General features: G+C 38.0%; 1 protein-coding gene across 7 annotated transcripts in view; it reads left to right on the forward strand.

The window, feature by feature from the left end:
* Nucleotides 1-21,898, forward strand: part of GABRA5 (gamma-aminobutyric acid type A receptor subunit alpha5) — a 72,718-nt gene that overhangs the window by 30,697 nt on the left and 20,123 nt on the right. For all 7 annotated transcript variants that reach the window (XM_008539870.2, XM_070620806.1, XM_070620784.1 and 4 more), the window contains one exon: nt 12,687-12,769. In XM_008539870.2, the coding sequence (XP_008538092.1) occupies nt 12,687-12,769 (83 nt within the window). The remainder of the gene's footprint in view (nt 1-12,686; nt 12,770-21,898) is intronic.

The raw sequence follows: 21,898 nt of genomic DNA on the forward strand, positions 1-21,898 counted from the left end.
TTTCTTTACAAACTTGACAGAAATACAGTGGGCACATAGATAAAATTTAAAGTTTCATAATTCAGATGTCTCTTAATTATAAGGAGAGTGGAACCCAATTCCTCTTGTCACTTTCTCTGTTTTATGCTCAATTCCTCCTCTACAAGTATCTGATTCTTTGCTGTACTAATTTGCACGGTGCAGACAAGTCAACTCTCTTACAGAGTGTCCATTGTGAACTGGGAACACGGCTGACCCTTGCGCAGGGGTTTTTTAGTGCACATTTTATCACACTGTCTTCTAAAACTAATGCACCTTTTCTAAGTTGATGACCCTTGGGGACTGGTAGCCTTGAAATCACTAATTTAAATAATGAGAAGAATGTGAAACCTTTCCTGATTTACAGAAACTCCAGATAGTTCCCGAATATTTGTCTGGTCACTTAGTGGGAATGATTGACTACCACAAAATGAGTTGCCATAGTATAAAATAGAGCATTTTGAAATGTCAAGTGAAAAGGAGAGATTAGGAGTCTGACCTCAATGATGGAAATTGAGAGAAATGATACTGATTGGAAGTTCTAGGTAGAAAATCACTGTCAAGTCTCTGAGTATGAAAAAGAAATCTCCTCTGTCCAGTGAGTAAAGGCCAACAGAAGACAGCCCAAGGCCTTGTATCACAGAGGATGCAGGCTGCTGCTCTGGTGAAGCTGTCCTCAGGCTCAGTCTTCTCAGCATCACCCAATACATCTGTCTACTCACCCACGTGCTTCAACACCACCCTTTCCATTAGCTCCACAAAAGAAGGATGTTCTGTCATCATTTGAAAGACTCTGGGTTGTTAAAACAAAACATGTTAGGGGCCAGCCCTGTGGACTAGTGGTTAGGTTTGGCGTGCTCTGCTTTGGTGGCCTGGGTGTGAATCTCGAGTGTGGACCTACATCACTCGTTGGTGGCCATGCTGTGGTGGTGACCCACATACAAAATAGAGGAAGATTGGCACAGATGTTAGTTCAGGGTGAATCTTCCTCAGCAAAAAAAACAAAAACAAAATAAAACACGTTAACATAAAACCTGCTCAGATTGTCAATTCAGTATCTATAGCATTCAGAATTTTGGAAGAAAGGATTCAGGAATTGAAATCCAGCATCTATAGTGTGAAGGACTGGCATTGGGGTCAGGGACCCTGTGGACTTTCCTGTCACTAGTCAGCATGCCTTATGCCCTGTGATCTATCTGTAAGCCCAGTGGGCTATTGTTTTTCTATTATCTATTTCATTTATTGAGTCTTTATTATTTCCTTCCTTCAATTAGCTTTGAGTTTAGTTTGCTCTTCTTTTTCAAGTTCCTTAATATGTGAAGTTAGGTTATTGATTTGAGATCTTTATTCATTTTTAATGTAGGTATTTACAACTCTAAACTCTGAGGGCTGCTTTTGCTGCATCCCATAAGTTTTGATATGCTGTGTTTTCATTTTTGTTCATCTCAGTTATTTTCTGATTTCTTTTGTGATTTATACTTTGACACATTTGTTATTTAGGAATGTGTTGCTGAAATTCCACAGATTTGTGAAATTTTCAGCTTTCCTAAGTTATTGATTTCTAGTTTCATTCCATTGCAGCCAGAGGAGATGTTTTGTACAATTTCAATATTTTAAAATTTATTGTGACTTATTTTGTGGCCCAACACATGGCCTATCCTAGACAATGCTCCACGTGTCCTTGAAAAGAATGTGTATTCTGCTCTTGTGGGATAGAGTGTTCTGTCTGTCTGTTTGATCTAGTTGGTTGATGGTATAGTTTAAGTCTTCTATTTTCTTGGTAATATTCTGTCTAGTTTTCCTAATCATTTTTGAAAGTGAGGTATTGAAGTCCCCAACTATTATTGTAGAACTATCTGTTTTTCTCTGAAATCTGTCTGTTTCTGGCTCATATATTTTTGGAGTTCTGTTGTTACATTCTTATATGTTTATAATTTCTACATATTCTTGATGATTTGAGCTTTTTATCATTATATAGTATACTTCTTTGTCTCTTGTAACAGATTTTGTCTTAAAGCTCGCTTTTGGTTATGGTTTGAATGGAATGCCCTTTTCTGTCCTTTCACTTTCAACTTATTTGTGCTTTTGAAACTAAAGTGAGTCTCTCGTAGTAAGTTTGTATTTCTTTATCAATTCTGCCAGTCTCTGCCTTTTAATTGAAGTGACTATTCCATTTATATTTAATATAATTACTGACAAGGAAGAACTTTGCTTTTTTTCTGTTTGCTTTCTAAATGTTTTATTGCGTTTTTGTTCATTAATTCTTTCATAGTTCCTTCTTTTGTGTGTAATTGACTTTTTTATAATGTGCCATTTCAATTCCATCTTGTATCTTTTACTATATATTTTTTAGTTATTTTCTTAGTGGTTACTCTGGAGATTTAAATTAACAACTAAATTTGTAACAATCTAGTTTGAATTAATACTAACTTAGTTTCAATAGTATATAAAAACTTTGTTTCTATAGCTCTGTTTCCCTCTTATGTTGTTGTCACATATTACATCTTTATACATGGGGTGCCCTGTAACATAGATTTATAATTATCTTTTTATGCATCTGTCTTTTAAATCATATTGGATAAAAGAGGGGTTACAAACTAAAAATACAGTAACACTGGCTTTTCTATTTACCTGTGTTGTTAAAATCTGGAATGAAACCCAAAAAAGGAAAACTAAGAGAGTCTTTGCAGATAGGCTCTGTGTGTGTTAGGGTGCTCCTTCAGTGCTTAGCCAGGCAGTTTAAATTTTGCCATTGCTTTTACTTACTGCTTGTGCAGTGCCTATAGGTCAGCTGGAGATGAGAACTTAGGATCTTCTTGGGTCTTTTCTGAGCATGCATCTGGTCCTGGGCATGCGCATGTCCTCCTAGATTCTCTGGAATATGTGGGATCTTTTCAGTCCTTAATATTTTTCTTCATTAAGCATTCTCTTGGTTGTTGTAAGTTTTTTATTAGATTCCAGAGTTCCAGAAAAAGTCGATGCTGACAGTCTTTGCAGCTTAGCTACTGCTTTTGTGGATGTTCTCTAATCCGCCACTTTTGCTGATGTCACCTTTACTTTTTCCCTAGAATTTTTAAAGCATTTACTATGTGTCAGGAATTGTACTACATATTTATATTTGGATGTCAGGACTTAACACTATCAGATAGGCTTTATAATCCCCTTTAAAGCGAAATTTTGGCTCAGAAATGTTAACACAGCAAATACATGAATACTGAGCTGAGAGTTGGAGCTGGTCTGTTTGATTCCACTGTCTCTTCTGTCTGCTTTCATCCTCATTATACTATTGATTGCTAATGATTTATGATTAAAGACATACTTGAATTTCATTTTGAGAAAGGAACTTCTTTGCATATTTATGAAATTCCTTTTTTTGCAGCATTGTTTATTGTTCAGGCTTGTGTTTATTTTCCTACATTTGCTCTATTAAGAAGGTTTATTGCTGGACATGTGGATACACATAAAAAATTAAACAAAATATATCCACTCTCACATCAATCATTACAATGCCTTCCTGAGAAACACAAATATTAGGAAAAAAGCCAGCCGTGTTAATCAAAATAGAACAATAAAGTTTATATCCATTTTTGATAAGAAATATACTACCTTTGCAAAATTATCGTATGTATGCTAGTTTTCACAGCATAAATAAGAATTGCTGACATCTTCTTTCCAACAGCTGAAGAGGAATGAGAATCCTAATAAATACTGCAAAGTTCAGAGAGAACTTTTAACCCAGTGTAATTCTGATGGTTGGTCTCCTGTACATCCCTATTACATTGAAGTGTACAAAATGAATCAGTTAGCCTTAGACTGATTTATGATATCTGTAACTCAGGCCTGAAGTTACAGAATTTGGCTCCATTGCTAAAAAGAAGACATTCATACTGTTATCTCAATAACAGATTTTTTTAAAACATGGAACTCTGCAATTGTATAAACCAAAATGTGCATCAATTTAGTGTAGTCTCATTTGAACTTTCAGATAATGTCCTAAATTCTGCTTTTTGCAAGGTTGCCCTTCACTGAATTTAAATTTTATTACATTTTAAACAGGTCATTGCACACTTTATTCTTCTAGCTCTCCACTGACTAATCCTCATTTCCATACCTCAGCAACCCCTGCTGAACTTGGTATCTCATCTCTTCTTTATCACAGGCAAAACCCCTGCTTTAGATTTGGGTAGGGCCAGAGTTAGTGTTAAGGTCTAATCCTTTAGGTTAATCCTTTAGGAGGTTGACTAACCAGGACAAGCACAGTGGCCAGGCCCTGAGAGAAACTAGGCTTGTAGTTCTGTTTTGGATCAAACACAATTGCAGTAGATCTATAACTGTCACAGAAGGGACCAGGACACACATGTCACAGTTAGTGAAAAGATAGGGGGATGGCTGAGCCTGGCAATGGACTTTGGGTTCCAACACACACTGTTCCCAACTTATCAATGTTTAAATTCAAAAAGTTCAGTTTTTCATGTAGGTGACTGAGCTTTAGAATGCATTTTTTCCTGGAATTATTATTATAAATTGTAGTTAGGTTCCCAAGAAAACCAGCAACGCCCAACTGACAAGTAATATGCATGCTACATCATGTTGTGATTGTTTATATGAAGACAAATGCATTCATTCATTCTTTTATTTAATGAACTAGTTTGCAGTTCTTTCTGAGCTCAAGTGTACAAGAGAGAAAATTCCATTAGGGCAGGGTTTTGACCTCAGGCAGGGCTCGTGAGAAAGTTTCTGAAGGAGGAGCAGGGCTGTTCGTATTCCTGATACCAGTACCTTATTAAATATAAAAGTGTGGACATTTCAATAGACACATATATTGATAAAAAGGCCAATTCTCAGTAATTGAATATATGATTGAACCTCCCTTTGCCAATCTAGAGATGAGTCAAATATAGGAAAAACAGGCATATAATCCTCAGAGCTGGACTTCCTTCAGAGACCCCCCCTCCAACCTCCCCACAGCACAAAAGGGACTCCTCATGCACTGTGTGAACCAGTTCCAGCATCTCTAATAATGTGACTCAGGCATAAAGCAAGGAGAATTCTCCAACAGCATCCTTGCTGGAGTGCTGAAAAAGTCCTGCACAGCCCCAAATCAGTGAGTATAAGCCCGGGATAGCCCAGTGAGGCTACAGCATGGTAAAGATGTTGCCTACAGCAACAGCAGGTGAACAGTGCCAGCCTTACTCCTTCTCCAGACCCTGCAGCCTTTCAGATGAGCTCAACTGTGGGAAATAGAAAGTTATCTACATTAAGCATTCATCTGTTATTTACAAGGACTCATAGGACTAGAAAAGTCTCACAACCAAATTAAACCTTGTTTATTTCCCATAACATAAAATCATTAGATCTGTGTTGATATTGAATTTCAAGAGTCCCCAAATAAATTTCATGTTTTACCTGAGAGTCACTGTACTATCTTTACAAAGAGGTCATGTTTCCACTGAGTGAAGCTAGCTGAAGCTTGGTGTGCAGCTCAATAACTGACCAAGCCAGGACACCTTGCATGAGATGTCTGTTTGATTATCAAGGTCTGAATTTTCGTTGCAGTGAACACTTTGTAAGATATTTATAAATGAGCTAATATTGCCGAATTACTTTGTTAACTTTGTGAAAATGATTTCAAAATATACATGAGGCTGCTGTTCAGACACTAACAACTGGTCATTTGATGAGTAATATTACTACTTTTTATTTTAAGGAAACTACTGTATTAATTTCATCTGGCTACTGTAAAACATTACACAAATTTAGTGGCTTAAAACAACACAGATTTATTATCTCACTACTCTGGAGATCAGAAGTCTGAAACAGGTCTTTCACGGCTAAAATCAAGCTGTTGGCAGGATTGTGTCTCTTCTGGATTCTCTAGAGGAGAATCTATTTCTTTGCCTTTTCCAGCTTCTGGAGGATGCCTGCATTCGTTGGCTCATGACCCTGCATTACTCCTTCCATCATCACTGCTTCCATCATTAAATCTCTTTCTCTAACTCTTAACACTCCTGCCTCTTCCTTATAAGCAGCCTTGTGATTACATTGGGCCCACCCAGATAATCTGGTATAATCTCCTCATCTCAATAGCCTTAACTTAATCCCTTCTGAAAAATGCCTTTTCCCTGGTAGGTAACATCTTCATTGGTGGGAAGGATTATGACAGAACATCTTTGGAAGATGATTATTTTGCCTACCACAAACTGTGTAGTGGCCTCCCCAAATTCAACTTTGTCCCATATGCAAAATATATTAACCCCATTCCAATATCTCCAAAAGTCTCAACTCATTATAGCATCAAAGTTCATAATCTCAGCTAAATCTCATCAGCTCACAAGTTCCAAATCTCATCCTCTGAATCATCTAAATCAGCTGTGCATGAGGATCTGCGTATGAGCTACCCTGAGACACAATTTGTCTCATCTGCGAATTTGTGGAACTCAAGAAAGAAATTATCTGCTCCCACAATACAGTGGTGGGAAAGGCATATCATAACAGTTATACATATTCCCATTTGAAAGGAGAGAAAATAATAGGCAAAAAGGGAGTACTCTTCCCTTTCTCTGTCCCTTTCAGTCCAAATGGGCAGTGTTTCTGTTGGTATAAAATTCTTAAACATCTTGTAGGTCTTCTATGTGTGTCTCAAGAATTCACACCATGAGACAAGAGATCCTCCATAAATCTTCCACAGATAATCCACTCTCTATGCCTGGCTTTTGGTTACATGGCCGAGGGGACTCGTGATTCACACACCTAATCTCCTCAAAGAGTCGTCTGTGTGACTGAATACTCTGACCTTTTGCTACTTTTGAGGCACTAGCAAAAGGTTGTGCAGCCACATCCTTGACTTTCTCTTAAGAGGATGCTTTCCTGACAGTGACTCTCTTAATTTTAACATCTTTTGCAACCTGGATAAACTGAGAATTTCCTAAATCATCAAGTCCTAGTACCTTCTTTGTTGGCAGTTCTTCCCTCAGTCTATCTCTTCTCACATTTTACTATAAGCAGCAGGAAGAAAACAGGCCACAACTTCAATATTTTGCTTGGAAATCTCCTCATCTAAATATCCAATTCCATCGTTGTAGTAGTTTCCTATGGCTGCTATAACAAATTACCACAAACTTTGTGGCTTAAAATAACATGCATTTATTCTCTTACACTTTTGGAGGCCATGAGTCTGAAACTGAGGCCGAATCAAGGTGTTGGCAGGGCCATACTCCCTCTAGAGTCTCCAGGGAAGAATCAGTTTGCTTACAGTTTCTAGTTTCTAGAGCTGCAAGCCTTACATTCCTTGGCTCGGGGCACCTTCCTACATCTTCAAAGCCAGCAGGATAGCATCTTCAAATATCGCTTTGCTTTCATCACATTACCTTCATTCTTCTATCTATGTGTTGTCTCGTTTTGCCTCTCTCTTATAAGGATCCTTGTGACTGCATTTAGTGCCCGCCTGTATAATCTCCCCATCTCAAGACTCTTCACTTAATCACATCTGCAAAGACCCTTTTTCCATATAAGGTAATGTTTATAACTTCCAGGGATTAGGACCTGATCTATTTGGGGGCCATCATTTAGCCCACTGCAATCAATTGCAAGTTCTACTTTCCACATTATTGCAGACATAATTCAGCTAAGCTTTCTGTCACTATATAGCAAGGCTCTCCTTTACTCCAATTTCGAATAAGGTGTTCCTTCTTTCCTTCTGAGCCCTCATCAGCAAGGCCTTTGATGTCCATATTTCTACCAACAGAATGTTTATGACCATATAATGTATATTTTCTCCACCCTGCTCCTCACTTCTTGAAGGCTTCACTACAGAATCATTAACATCTGCATTTCAATTAACAGTCTGAGTCTAGGCTTTTTCTATTATGTATCTCAAAATTCTTCTAGCCTCTGCCCACTGCCCGATTCCAAAGTCATTTCCACATTTTTATGTATTTGATACAGTAGCATCCCACTTCCAAGTACCAAAGTTTGCATTATTTTCCTATTGATGCTGTTACAAATTATCACCAATTTATTGGCTAAAACACAACCAATTGTCTTCCAGTTCTGGAGGCCAGATATCCAAAAAAGAGTCTTACAAGGCTAAAATCAAGCTGTACGTAGGATTGTGTTCCTTATAGATTCTCTAGGAGAGAAACTGTTCCTTGCCTCTTCCAGCTTCTAGAGGCTGCCTGCAGTCCTGGGCTCATGGCCACATTACTGTGACCTCTGCTTCTGTCATCACATTTCCTTTTCTGACTGACACTCCTGCTTTCCTCTCATAAGCACCCTCGTGATTATACTGGGCCCATCTGGATAATCCAGGATAATCTCTCTTATGCCAAAAACCTTGATTTAATCATATGTGCAAATCCCTTTTGCTATTTAAAGTACGTATTCACAGGTTTGGGGGCTTTGGGGATTAGGACATGGACATCTTAGGAGGACCATTATTCTGCCTACCACCACCACATCTTCTATGCATTGATGCAATGTTTTCATGTAAATGAAGAAGGCTGAAATCTGAAGAGAATATTGGGTAGCAATCGTGAGACTAACCCTCTTTTCACACTTATCAACTATTTTTTTTGGAGAATAAATGTAACTGTTATCATCTCTCTTTTTCAAATGGGAAGACTAGACCAGAGAGGTTAGGCAATTTTACAAAGGTCACACAGTTGGAATTTGGCCGTGTTAACCATCTTAAAGTGCTCTCTACTGTGAGCTGCCCCAGGTCAAGCAGACAGCTTTCTAATAAGTGTAGGATGCCAAACTCTCAATTAGGATGATATAAATCTAAGTCAAAGTAAATAGCTTAACTCACAAAATGCCCTTTTCCTGACCCTAAAATTAAGATGTTGTTAAAAAATGAGGCATTTTGTTCCAATAAGTTAATGCCTGAATGTCTTAACAGAAATTGGAAGTGAAACAGAAATTTGACCTTTGGAAAAAGTGCTGGATTCTTGGATCTACCAGTAATTCAGTGAAGTTTTTTCATAGGCATGTTCCTTAACCTTTTGGGCTCCGTTTACTTTATCTGAAAAGTGAGAGTTTCTAGTAAGTGGCTTGGCTGGCTCCTTTGAGCTATGATAATCCACCATTCCAGAGTCCTTTAATCTCAATTCTGTGTGAAGGAGGTTGGTTATATATCAAGGCACTCTACATTTCAAGGACCCCATGAATGGAAGTCTCCCTCTTATCCAGAGATATTTTTTGAGAATTATAAAAGCATAGGCCATTTTTGAAATGTTTAAAGGGATCAAAAATTTAAATGTTTCTCTTTTACTGAGGCTGAAATATTTGCTATTTGGTTATTTATCACAATAATACATTACATGAGATGCTATCTTTAATAAGAGCTGAGACCACCATGGCAGAAAGGAAGACTTCTCATTCCTCTTATGAACACATGGTGTTGGCTAAGAAAGGAGGACATGAGGAAAAGGAGAAAAAGCCAGGAGTGGGAACAGGGCTCAAGGTGGGAGGTCAAGTCTCCTTGAGGAGGTCTTCTCTGACAAATAGGGGAAACAACAGACATGCCAGGTGGCAGTACCTCCAGTGGCCCTGGGGATTGAAACAGAGACCCAGCACAGAGCAAGGGGAAAGAGGAATTAACCATGATACATCATGTTTTTAAGAATGCAGCCAACAGATCTGGATTCAAGGTAGCCTCTAGACTCAGTGGGCAATAGAGTGTTTTCTGGCAGGGCAGAAGCCCAGTTATGTGAGCTGGCAGACATGGCAGTGTCTAGAGAGAGAAGATTCTGCCATAGAGGGACCACCTCCACATCACCATGATGGTGGGAGTGGGGCCCATAAAGTTGTTAACATTGTTGGGGGCAACTTGAAGCCTGCAGAGTTGGGTCTGCTGATTGAAGTCTGAAGTACCTGTGGCAGGGCTAAGACAGGCAGGATCACCCGAAGCTTTCACTCCCACACCCCACCTCACACTGCTCCCACTGACTGAGCTTAGGGTCTTCCTTACACCTACGTCCATAAACTGTTAGAACAGAGGCCATAACCAACACCAAGATGAACTCCCCAAATCAGAAGTGTTCTCCTCTATGCTCCTACAGCACTGCTTTTTCATGAGCTTATTTTCACATTTAGTGTTTTGTACCTGGCATTATAGCTTTATATATTTCCTATTTCCCTACTAAAAATTTACTTCTTAAGGAAATTCTAGACTTTCTGAGCTCACTTTATCCTCTAGGACATACTTGACTCATTCAGGTTCTCCGTCCTTCTGTTGCTACCAGATAAAGCAACATTATCTTCCTTTGTGTTGGCTGAGAGTCCTCCTCACAAGCTGTGTTTTTTATTTAATTTTATTTATTTTAGGAAGATTAGCCCTGAGGTAAGTACTGCCAATCCTCCTCTTTTTGCTGAGGAAGGCTGGCCCTGAGCTAACATCCATGCCCATCTTCCTCTGCTTTATACATGGGATGCCAAACACAGCATGGCATTTGCCAAGCGGTGCCATGTCTGCACTCGGGATCCGAACCGGCGAACTCCTGTCTGCCAAGAAGCCGAACGTGCACACTTAACGGCTGTGCCACTGGGCTGGCCCCCCGGCTGTGTTTTTCAAATCCTAATTTTCTTAATTCTGATAAGTAAATCTTCATTTACCTTATTTCATAGTCTCTAACAACTGTCCTTTTACATAGTTTATGCTTGAGGAGATCCACTGCAGATTATTTATCATGTAAAATAATCTAAAAGTCTAAGAATAGCTAATTGGTTTAATACATACACACACACACCCCCACACACACATACATATACATATATACATAAACATAAGAAGAAGATGGGCATGGATGTTAGCGCAGGGCCTGTCTTCCTCACCAAAAGGAGGAGGATTGGCAGTAGCTAGCTCAGGGCTAATCTTCTTCAAAAAAAAGTTTAAAAAATGCACACACACACACGCCTGCATGCTAGTAAATATTTCACCTTTCAAAGTTATGGTTATGTAGAGACTTTAGTGTGGGAAATACTCCTGCTCTAATGTTTGGTATACAAAAGACTGAATTTTATATATCAAGAACAAAAACAAAATATATGTACAGGTAGAAAAAATCTGGAAAAAATGTACCAGGTCAAATTATATGTGAGATAATATATGTTTGTAATTTTCTCCTTTACAGATTTTCTGCATTTTCCCATATCCTCCTATGTACATATGTGGCATAGCATTTTAAATACCGTCTGCCTGCATGAATGTGAGACTTCTGTGGTATCTTCTCGGCCATGTGTATTCACACTTTCTTGAAATCACTCCATCCTTTGGGCAATGGTCCCTCGAAGCAGAGGCAGCAAGGATTCCCTCTCTTTGATAGGCTCAGAACTCCCTTGCACTGACATGTACTTTAGTTTCATTCAGAGAATATATATATTGATTATTCCATCTGCAATGGTCAAGTGTGAATTATATGCCAAATTTAATAGCAAAAGGTAATCTGTTTTAACAAAAGGAAGTAGTACAGGCAAAAATGAATGTTTTTACATTTTGATTCTTACCCCAGGTACATAAGCAAGACCCAGACTCAATATAACAGGGAAGGAACAATAATGCTAATATAATGCTGAATTATTATTTGTCTAAAAAATAGAATTATGACATCTGTTTAAAGGTGAAACTTTTATATTTTGATTTCATTTTATGTAATTTCATTTCATGTTAAATATTAGAATAAGAAACTAAGAAACAGAAGATTAACTCATTAATGGAATTTAGATTCACTACCTAATTAGTAAAGTCTGTAGAGAAATAACAGCGTCACAGTGTGGCAACTTTGGAAGTGGACAGAACCCAGGACCATGCAGCGTGTGGTGGACGGACGTGCCATTAGGGAGCCACTGCAGTGAGAGGGGCTGGCAGCCTGGGCTCAGTCACGGCTCCAGACTTAATAGCTCTGCATTCTTGTCCTGATCCCTTAATCCTACCTTAAACTTGGATCCCATAAACTGGGATGTTAATAGCAACAAACCTCATCAAGCTATTCTGATTAGATATGTTAATGCAGGTAAAGCCTTTATCACAGTGCCTGGCATACACATGGTAGCTATTATGACCATGGCTGTTTCAGTCATTGGTGACAGTGGAAGTAGATGGTGGTATTATTATTTGGAAGACCAGACTTGGATTAAAAACAATAATTTAGGTTGTACTAGAAGATTGCTATCATAAGACAATTTCACCTACTCTACATTTTCATGACATCAGTCCAGTACCCAATGTTTAACAGCCAGCTTCTGGTCAAAATTTGCACTGTGTATTTATTCCATATTTATGTTTTCTGAGCTTATAAATTACTTGAGAAAATACATATATTTTCAGCATTGTCAAGGGAAGTTTTTTGATTACTCTGAGTAAGGGATGGGAAACAAAGCATAAATTATTTTTAAAGGCATCTCAAATTGCTTTACAAGTGATAATATGTGTACAGACACACACATCCAGCCACAGAACTCCCGAACACATTTGATTTAAGCTTTATTTATAAATGATATTCATCTACAATGCAAACCTGTGTAATTTGGTGGAACAGTTTAGACAATTTCATTAAAAATAGCAATTAAAATAATGAGCGAAGTACTTAATATCGATTTCTGGAACATAGTGGTTGCTCAGTAAATAGCCAGAGTTATGAGTAATTTAAAGATCTGCATCTCTTATTTTTCAGCTTGACTATCTCTGCCGAGTGCCCAATGCAACTTGAGGACTTCCCGATGGATGCCCATGCTTGCCCTCTGAAATTTGGCAGCTGTAAGTTATTTTCACAAGTAAGAAGCATGGATATACTTTTGGGGTTATTTCCACATTCATTCAGAAGAATTTAGGTTCTGTATGTCAATAAGCATGATATGAGCTGCAGTCTGCTTGAGAAGACTGGAGAATGCTCCAGGGTACACACACCTGTGTCCTCACAGACCAGTTTTCTTGTTTGTAACTGAGAGAATGCGAGTGGAGGCACGTACCATCTAGAATATGCTCCTGGAGACATGTTTCACTCCAGACCTTCAACTAGCAGTTCTTTCTGGTTTTCACTTCTCAGATTGCAGGTCACTTCCTCCAAGAGGCCAACCTTCAAAACCCAATTTCCACCACCCAGCCAGTAATTTTTTTATTGCATTGTAGTCATTGCTATGTTAACTCACTTCTAAATGTTCCATAAGAGCAATGACATTGTCATGTTCACTGTCACTGCTTACCCTGCACGCATATTAGGAAATATGTGTTGCTTCAACAAATAAATTATTTATTAGGGGCACACGTCTGATTCTAGTCCAAATTCCTGGATTCCAGCCATTCCAGACATAGAGTGGTAACATTGGCCCCAAAAGAATGCCTGCAGCCTCGTCCTCACTTCAGAGATATTGGGAGGCAGGGTTGGAACTGATAGACTATTTCCTTCTTTCTTTACACTATCCATTTGTGCTCATGCTATGTGAAGTTTTCATTTTTGAAAGCAGAAGGATGGTCTCTTTGAGACTGAGCAGCAGGCTGCCTGGGTCTGAATCCTGACAATCCCACTCCTTTGCTGAGTAACTGTGGCCCAATTAGTAGCCTCTCTAAGCTTTTTTCCCTCACTTGTGAAATTGCTGTGAGATAAAGTTTTAAAGTGGCAGAATAACACCAATTAAAGCGTTCAAGAGGGGCCAGCCCAGTGGCGCAGGGGTTAAGTGCGCATGTTCCACTTCGGTGGCCTGGGGTTCCTGGGGATCCGCCGGTTCAGATCCTGGGTGCGGACATGGCACTGCTTGTCAAGCCATGCTGTGGTAGGCGTCCCACATATAAAAGTAGAGAAAGATGGGCATGGATGTTAGCTCAGGGCCAGCCTTCCTCAGCAAAAAAAGGAGGATTGGCAGCAGATGTTAGCTCAGGGCTAATCGTCCTCAAAAAAAAAAAAAGTGCTCAAGAAATGTCCGTCATAATCATCATCGTCGTGATCTGTTCATATGTTTTTTTACCATCTGCATATCTTCTTTGGTGAAGTTGCTGTTCAGGGCTTTTGCCCATTTTCAATCAGGTTGTTCATTTTCTTAGTGTTTAAAGAATTCTTTGTCTATTTTCTATACCAATTTTTTATTAACTATGTGATTTGCAAAGATTTTGTCCAAATCTACAGCTTGTCTTCTCATTCTTTTGACAATGTTTTTCACATAGCGGAAGTTTTTAATTTTAATGAAGTCTAGCTTCTCAATTATTTCTTTCATGGATCATGTCTCTGGTTTTGTGTCTAAAAAGTCATTGCCAAACTCAAGGTTATCTAGGTTTTCTCCTATGTTATCTTCTAGGAGTTTTTTAGTTTTGCATTTTACTTTTATGTCTATGATCCATTTTGAGTTAATTTTTGTGAAGAGTGGAAGGCCTGTGTCTAGATTCATTGTTTTTGTTCATGTGGATGTCTAGTTGTTCCAGCACCGTTTGTTTAAAAAACTATCTTATCCATTGTATGGCCTTTTGCCTTTGTTAAAGATCACTCAACTCTGTTTGTGTGGATATATTTTTGGGCTCTCTATTCTCTTCCATTGATCTATTTGTCTATTCTTTTGCCAATACCACACTGTCTTAAGTACTGTAGCTTTATAGTAAGTCGAGATTGGGTAATGTCAGTTCTTTGACTTTGTACTTCTTCAATATTGTGCTGGCTACTTTTGGTCATTTTTCTCTCCACATAAATTTAGAATTGGTTTGTCAATATCCACAAAATAACTTGCTGAAATTTCTACTGGAATTGCTTTGAATTTATAAACCAAGTTGGGAAAAACTGATATCTTAACATTTAGTCTCATAAACATTAGTTCATGAACTTGAAATAGCTCTCCATTTGTTCAGTTTTTCTTTCATCAGAGTTTTGTACTTTTCCTTATCTAGATCTTGTACATATTTTATTAGATTTGTACCTAAGTATTTCATTTTTGGGGTGCTAATGTAAATGACACTGTGTTTTTAATTTCAAATTCCAAGTGTTCATTGCTGGTATATAAGAAAATAATTGACTTTTGTATATTAACTTAGATCTTGCAACCTTGCTATAATTACAAATTATTTCCAGGAGGTTTTCTGTTAATTCTTTCATATTTTCTACATAGACAATCATGTCATCTGTGAACAAAGCCAGTTTTATTTCTTCCTTCTCAATCTTTGTACCTTTTACTTCTTTTTCTTGTCTTATTGCATTAGCTAGGACTTCCAGTACAATGTTGAAAAGACGTGGTGAGAGAGGGCATCCTTGCCTTGCTGCTTATCTTAGTGGAAAAACATCTAGATCAAAGTTCTTTTTTTTTTTTTTCTGTGATTTACAATTCCTTTTGCACCTTCTGTTGAAAAAATTATTTTTCTTCCATGGAATTCCTTTTGCATTTTTGTCAAAAATTAGGCATATTTTTATGTATGTATATTTAGCTTCCCTAATCTGTAGCATTGATTGTTTATCCCTCCTTCAGTACCTCTTCATCTTGCTTGCTGTAGCTATACAATAAATATTAAAATTGGGTAGACTGATTTCTCCCAATTTATTCTTTGTCAGAATTTTTTTAGCTTTTCTAGTTTATTTTCTTTCCATATAAATTTTAGAATAATATTTTCTATATCTATAAAATATGTTGCTGGAATTTTCATAGGAAATAGGCTAAACCTGTATAACAACTTGAGGGGAATCTTACATCTTTACTATGATGAATTTCCAACCATAAAGACAGTTTGTCTCTCTGTTTATTATGATCTATGATTTCCATTATGAGCATATTATAGAAGTCTTGTGCATACTTGTTTGATTTATACGCAAGCATTTATATATTTTTAAGGGAATGAAAATGATATTGTAGTTTTAATTTTAGGGTCCACATGTTCATTGCTATTATATAGGAAAAAGTTTCTTTCGTATGTTTATTGTATATCCTGTTTCCTTGCTGAACTTACTTATTAGTTCTAGGAGGGCCTTTTTTTTTGTTGTTTGCATTATCTTGGATTTTCTACATAGACAATAATGCCATCTGAAAATAGGGGGAATTTTCTGTCTTTCTTTCCTTCTTTCTTTCTTTTTCTTTTTCCTTTTCTTTGTTTTGCGAGGAAGACTGGCCCTGAGCTAACACCTGTTGCCAATCTTCCTCTTTTTGCTTGAGGAAGATTGTCACTGAGCTAACATCTGTACCAATCTTCATATTTTTTGTATGTATGATGAGCAGAGTGTAGGTCTGTGCCTGGGATCCAAACCTGCAAACACTGGGCTGCTGAAGTGGATTGTGTGAACTTAATCACTATGCCACCGGCTGACCCTCTTTCTTTCTTTCTTTGTCTTTGCACTTTTCTTCTCTTCCCTTATTGCACAGGCTGGAATTCCCAGCACTAAGTTCAATAAAAGTGGCGAAAGCAGACATCCTTGCATTATTCCTACTCTTGGGAAAGCACTCAGTCTTTCACCATTAAGTGTAATGTTAGTTATAGATTTTTGTTTTCTGTGGAAGTGCTTTATCAAATTGAGGAAGTTCTCATCTATTACTAGTTTTCTAAGAATTGTTATCATGAATAGATGTTAATATTATCAAATACTTTTCCAGTAGCAATTGATATTATCACGTGAGTTTTCTTTAGCATGTTAACTTTGTGGATTACATCTGTGCCTTGCATCCCTGGGATAAACTACTTGGTCACTGTGTGTAATTCATTTTATGTGTTGTTGAATCCAGTGTACTAATATTTTGTTAAGGATATTTTATGTCTCTATTCACGAAGGATATTGGTCTGAACTTTTGTGTTTTTTGGCAATATCTTTGATTTTGGTGCCAGATAATCCTGGCCTTATAAAATGAATTGGGAAGTATTCTTTTCTGTTTTCTGGAAAATACTGTGTAGAATTGGTATTCGTTCTTTTACATAGTTCTTAGAATTCTCCATTAAAGCTATCTGGGCCTGAAAATTTCTGTTTCAGGAGATTTTCAGTTATGATTTAAACTTCCTTAAGAATTACAGGGCTATTCAAATTATCTATTTCATAATGGATGAGGTTGGTTAATTTTTATTTTTTGAGAAATTGATTTCTTTCACCTAAGTTGTCAAATTTATATTTATAGGATTGTTCATAGTATTCTTTATTATCTGTTTGAAGTCTGCAGAGTCTGTAGTAATAGCCCTTGCTTCATCCCTGATGTTGGTAATTTGTATTTTCTCTCTTTTTGTGTTTGTCACGCTAGAAGTTTATCATTTTTTTTGATCTTTCCATTAACCAGCTTTTTGTTTCAATGATTTTCTCTATTTTTTTTCTATTTTGCTTATTTCTCTTTTCATCTTTCTAATTTTCTTCCTCATGATTACTTTGGATTTAGTTTGCTTTTCTTTTTCTAGATTCTTGAGATAGAAACTTAGATTATTGATTTGGGGCTTTTCCTCTATTTTAATGTATGTGTTTGGAGCCTTAAATTTCCCTCTTGCCCTGCTCTGGCTATATTGTTCAAATACATATATATGATAGGATATAAATATATCCTATTAATTCTGTTTCTCTGGAGAACCCTGACTAATACAGATTTTGGTTTTGAGAAGTGGGGTGCTGCTGTAACAAATACCTAAAAATTTGGATATGACTTTAGAACTGGGTAATGGGTAAAGGCTGGAAAGTTTTGTGGTGCATACTAGAAAAAGCCAAGATTGCTGTGAAAAGACTGTTGGTGATACTGGTGAGGGCTCAGAAAGAAAAAAAAAGAGAGCTAGAGAGAAAACCTCCATCTTCTTGGAAAATACATAAATAATCATGAACAGAATGTTGGTAGAAATATGGATTTAAAGGTCTTCAGGTGAGATTTCAGGCAGAGATGAGGGACAGGTTATTGGAAACTGGAGGAAGAGTGATCCTTTTATAAATTGGCAAATCACTTGGCTAAATTGTGTTGTAGTGTTTTCTGGAAGGTAGAACTTGTAAGCCATAAAATTGGATATTTAGTTGAGGAGATTTCTGAACAAAGTGATGAGGGAGTGCCTTGGTTCCTCCTAACTGCTTATAGTAAAATGCGAGAAGCAAGACATGAATTAAAGAAAGAATTGTTAAGCAGAAAGGAACCAGAACTTAAAGATTTGGAAAAAATTAGCCTATCTATATTGTGAAAAATGAGGAAGCTTGTTCTGGAGAGAATAGAAGGGTGTGACTGGACAATTACTCCATATAAAGGTTACCCATGATGTTGATCAGCCATCTCAACAGAAGGTGGGAAGAATGACTCCGAAGGCAATTCAGACATCATCAGGGCTACTCTACTACTCTATGAGGTGGCTGCCTCCACCTCACTTTTGAAGGGCAGGATTGCCATCCAGCAGAGCTGTGTGGGCAGGGTCCTTGCAGAGATCCTTGGCAGCAGCAAGCCTTACAGCAATTGGGGTGACACTGCTGCCCCAGGGGCCCTGGAGGGCAGAGCATCGAATCAAAGAGGATTATTTTTGAGCCTTAAGATCTTATGGAATTTGCCTTGCTAGGTAGTGGACTTGCTTACTCACCCCTTTCTTTCTTCTGACCTCTCTTTTGGAATGGGAATGTCTATCCTATGTCTGTCCCACCACTGGATATTGGAAGCATATGACTTTTTTGGTTTCACAGGTTCACAACTGGAGAAGAATTTTGCCTCAGGATGAATCACGTCTCAACCACATCTAATATTTACATCATGTTAAGATGAGACTTTCGATTTTAGAAGTTAGAGTTGATGCTGGAATGAGATAGGCCTTTTGGTGCTATTGGGATGGAATGAATGTATTTTGCACGCAAGAAGGACATGAATTTTGGGAGGCCAGTGGCAGGATGCTATGAACTGAATTACGTCCTCCCAGATTCTTATGTTGAAATCTTAATCACCTATGTTACTGTATTTGGAGATGGGGCCTTTGTAATTAAGGTGAAATGAAGTCATAAAGATGGAACCCTGATCTGATAGGATTGGTGCCCTTATAAGAAGAGAAAGAGAGAGATTTCAAACACATGCAGTAAGGAAAGGCCATGTGAGCACACAGAAAGAAGGCTACGAGCCAGCAAGAGAAGCAGAAACTGATTCTGCTGGCACTGGATCTTGGACTTCTCAGCGTCCAGATCTGTGAAAAAAAAAATCTTGGTCATTTAAGCCAACCAGTATTTTGTCACGGTAGCCTGAATGGACCAACATAAGTTCTAAAACTTCTGTTTGATTTTCTTTATCTCTTCAGTTTCTTTGCTGAGATTTCCTGATTTTTCATTTGTTTCAAGCATGTTTTAAGTGCTCACTGCAGCATTTTATGATGGCTGCTTCAAAAATTCTTTGTCAGGTAATTCTAATATGTCTGTCATATCTGTTTTGGCATCTATGGTTTTTTTGATTTAGTTTGATCTTCCTGGGTCTTGGTATGGCAAACAATTTTCTACTGGAACCTGGACATTTTGTGTATTGTGTGATGAGACTCTAGATCTTATTTACTTCTGTTTTTGCTGGGGTATTTTTTACAATGCTCTGGCAGGAAAAGATGCAGCACAGCCTGCATGCATATTGGGGTAGAAGTCCAGGTTCCCCACTCAGCATCTATCTATACAAGGGTGCCTGGGGCTCCTTGTTCCTGCTGGGTGGGTGCTGGCTTTCAGCTCCATACTAGGCCTCCACTGACACCATGTGGGGTAGGATGGCCTCGTTACCACTTAGCAGTGGCAAAAATCTAAATTTCCACTAATCTTCCTCTGACACAACACCAGCAAGGAGCAGGATGGACTTGTTACTCCTGGATTAAGGTGGAACTCCTGGCTCCCCACATGGCCTCCAGCACACTATGGGGAATAAGCATCTTTACTGCCTAGCAGGGATGAAGGTCCTGGCTCTCTCTGTACCTGACCTTCTCTGATGACACTCCATTGGTGGGTTGGGGCACCTGCTAAGGGTGAAAGTCTAGGGTCTCCACTCTCTTTGCTGGGAGGGATGGGGGGGAGCATGATTTTTCTGTGGTATTTGACTGGAGTAGAGCAGTTATGTCTAAAAGTTATCTGCCTTGATAGGCTGATCCTTTCCTGGTCCTTTGGATAGAGAGCACACAGGCTTCTCTTAGTGTTACTGTTTTTTTCTGTGCCCATTGGCATTTCTTGGTTGCCAGTCTTTGGTTCCAAGTCTGAAATGTAAAAGGCAAGAAGAAAACCAGAGAACTCACCACTGGGTCATCCCTTGGGTCCCTGGTCCCAAAGTCTGTCTGCCTTATTCTCTCTCTCTTTCAGATTCTTCCTATATTTATTTCATATGTAATATGCAGTGTTTCTAGTTATATGTACTGGGATGAATAGGGGGAAATACATTTCCATTTCCTGGAGCCAGATGTTCTCCTGGATGTATTTTTTATTATTATGTGTACTTCCTGGTGTTTGCTGAGCCTCTATAATCTCTAAATTTGTCTTTCACCAAATTTATGGCATTTTGACCATTATTCTGTCTAATATTTTTCTGTGCAATCCTCTCTTTTCCATCTGGAGTTCTAATTATATGTATTGTAACTTTTGATATAATATCTCAGATCCCTAGGAGTCTCTTCCTTTTTTAAAAAATTATTTTCCTTCTTGTTCTTTATATTAGATAATTTCTATTGCTCTGTCTTCAAGTTCATTGACTTCTGTCACTTCCAATTTGCTGTTAAACTTATACAGTAAGCTTTTTATTTAGTATATTATATGTGTCAGTTTTAGAATTTGTATTTGGTTCTTTTAAACAGTTTCAATGTCTCTGCTAAGATTTACTCCTAGTTTCTTCATTACAAAACATTACATTATTTTTGTTTATACCCTTAAGCATAGCCATAATAGCTACTTTAAAAATCCTTGTATGCTAAATCCAGCATCTAATCCTCTGGGGGTCCTTCTGCATTGATTGTATTTCTCTTGAGTATGTATCTCTTTTTTTTTTTTTTTACATTTAATACTTTTGAATTTTTTCCTGGATGTTTCTGTGTTATACTGCAGAGACTCTGGATTATGCTAAATTTAGAGGGTTAAATTTTTTTTAATCTGGTTAATTTGACTGAGCTCAAACTCCACACTCCATCTTTTCTGTGGTGGCAACAGCTGAAATGTCAGGCGGTTCTTTTACTTTGGTTTACTTAGTAAGTTAGATATCTGGGTAGAGTTTACATACATGTGTTTATGTCATATTTGGGTCTCCCTCTCTGTGGCACTTTCCTTTTAGGACTTTACACCTCACTTTCCAGCTGCTGCTTTGACAGCTTCCAGACTCTTTCTTTTGGTTCTTCAAACCAGGAAGACTGAGGGATCTAGCTGAACCCTGGCCATCTCGTTGCTCTGACTCACAGCTTTTAAGTGAAAAGGTATTTCCTTTATCCGAGTGCCAACTCCCTTCCAGTCTCCTCCTGTATTGTTCATTCTCCAGTGCCTTCAGGGAGTTGTTTTTATATGGTGTCCAGTGTTCGTAGTTGTTACCTAAGAACAGTGCCATTACCGGCAGAGGAACGTCTTTGGTTCCAAGGGCTTCCTTTATATTACTTCTGTCATTCCTAAGGGATTAGGAGAGGTAAGCTTGTGGGATGAGCCAAACGTTAGGTTGGATGAAAATAATTCATTTTTTTTCAAACTATGATCTTCAAATGCCATGGAGAGATAAACTATACATTTATTTCAGGGAAGCAGTGTATTAGAAAGGGACTCTCACCAGGATTTATTTAAATCACTTGCTGTCATGGGGTGGCTGTGCACTTTGGTACTTGGGACAAAACCTTCAAAAGATCCCTAAGGCATCTTATTTGGGAATCACTGAATCATGTTCCTGAAGGAAAATGAATTATTCATGTTCCCAAGAGGAAAACGAGTTGTGTAACTTAAAATTATGCTGCTCTTTGTACATGAAAATTATTCTCTTGATTTGATCAAAGATAAAACAGTAAACATCACAG

This window comes from Equus przewalskii, chromosome 1 (assembly GCF_037783145.1).
Source record: "Equus przewalskii isolate Varuska chromosome 1, EquPr2, whole genome shotgun sequence".
NCBI lineage: Eukaryota > Metazoa > Chordata > Mammalia > Perissodactyla > Equidae > Equus > Equus przewalskii.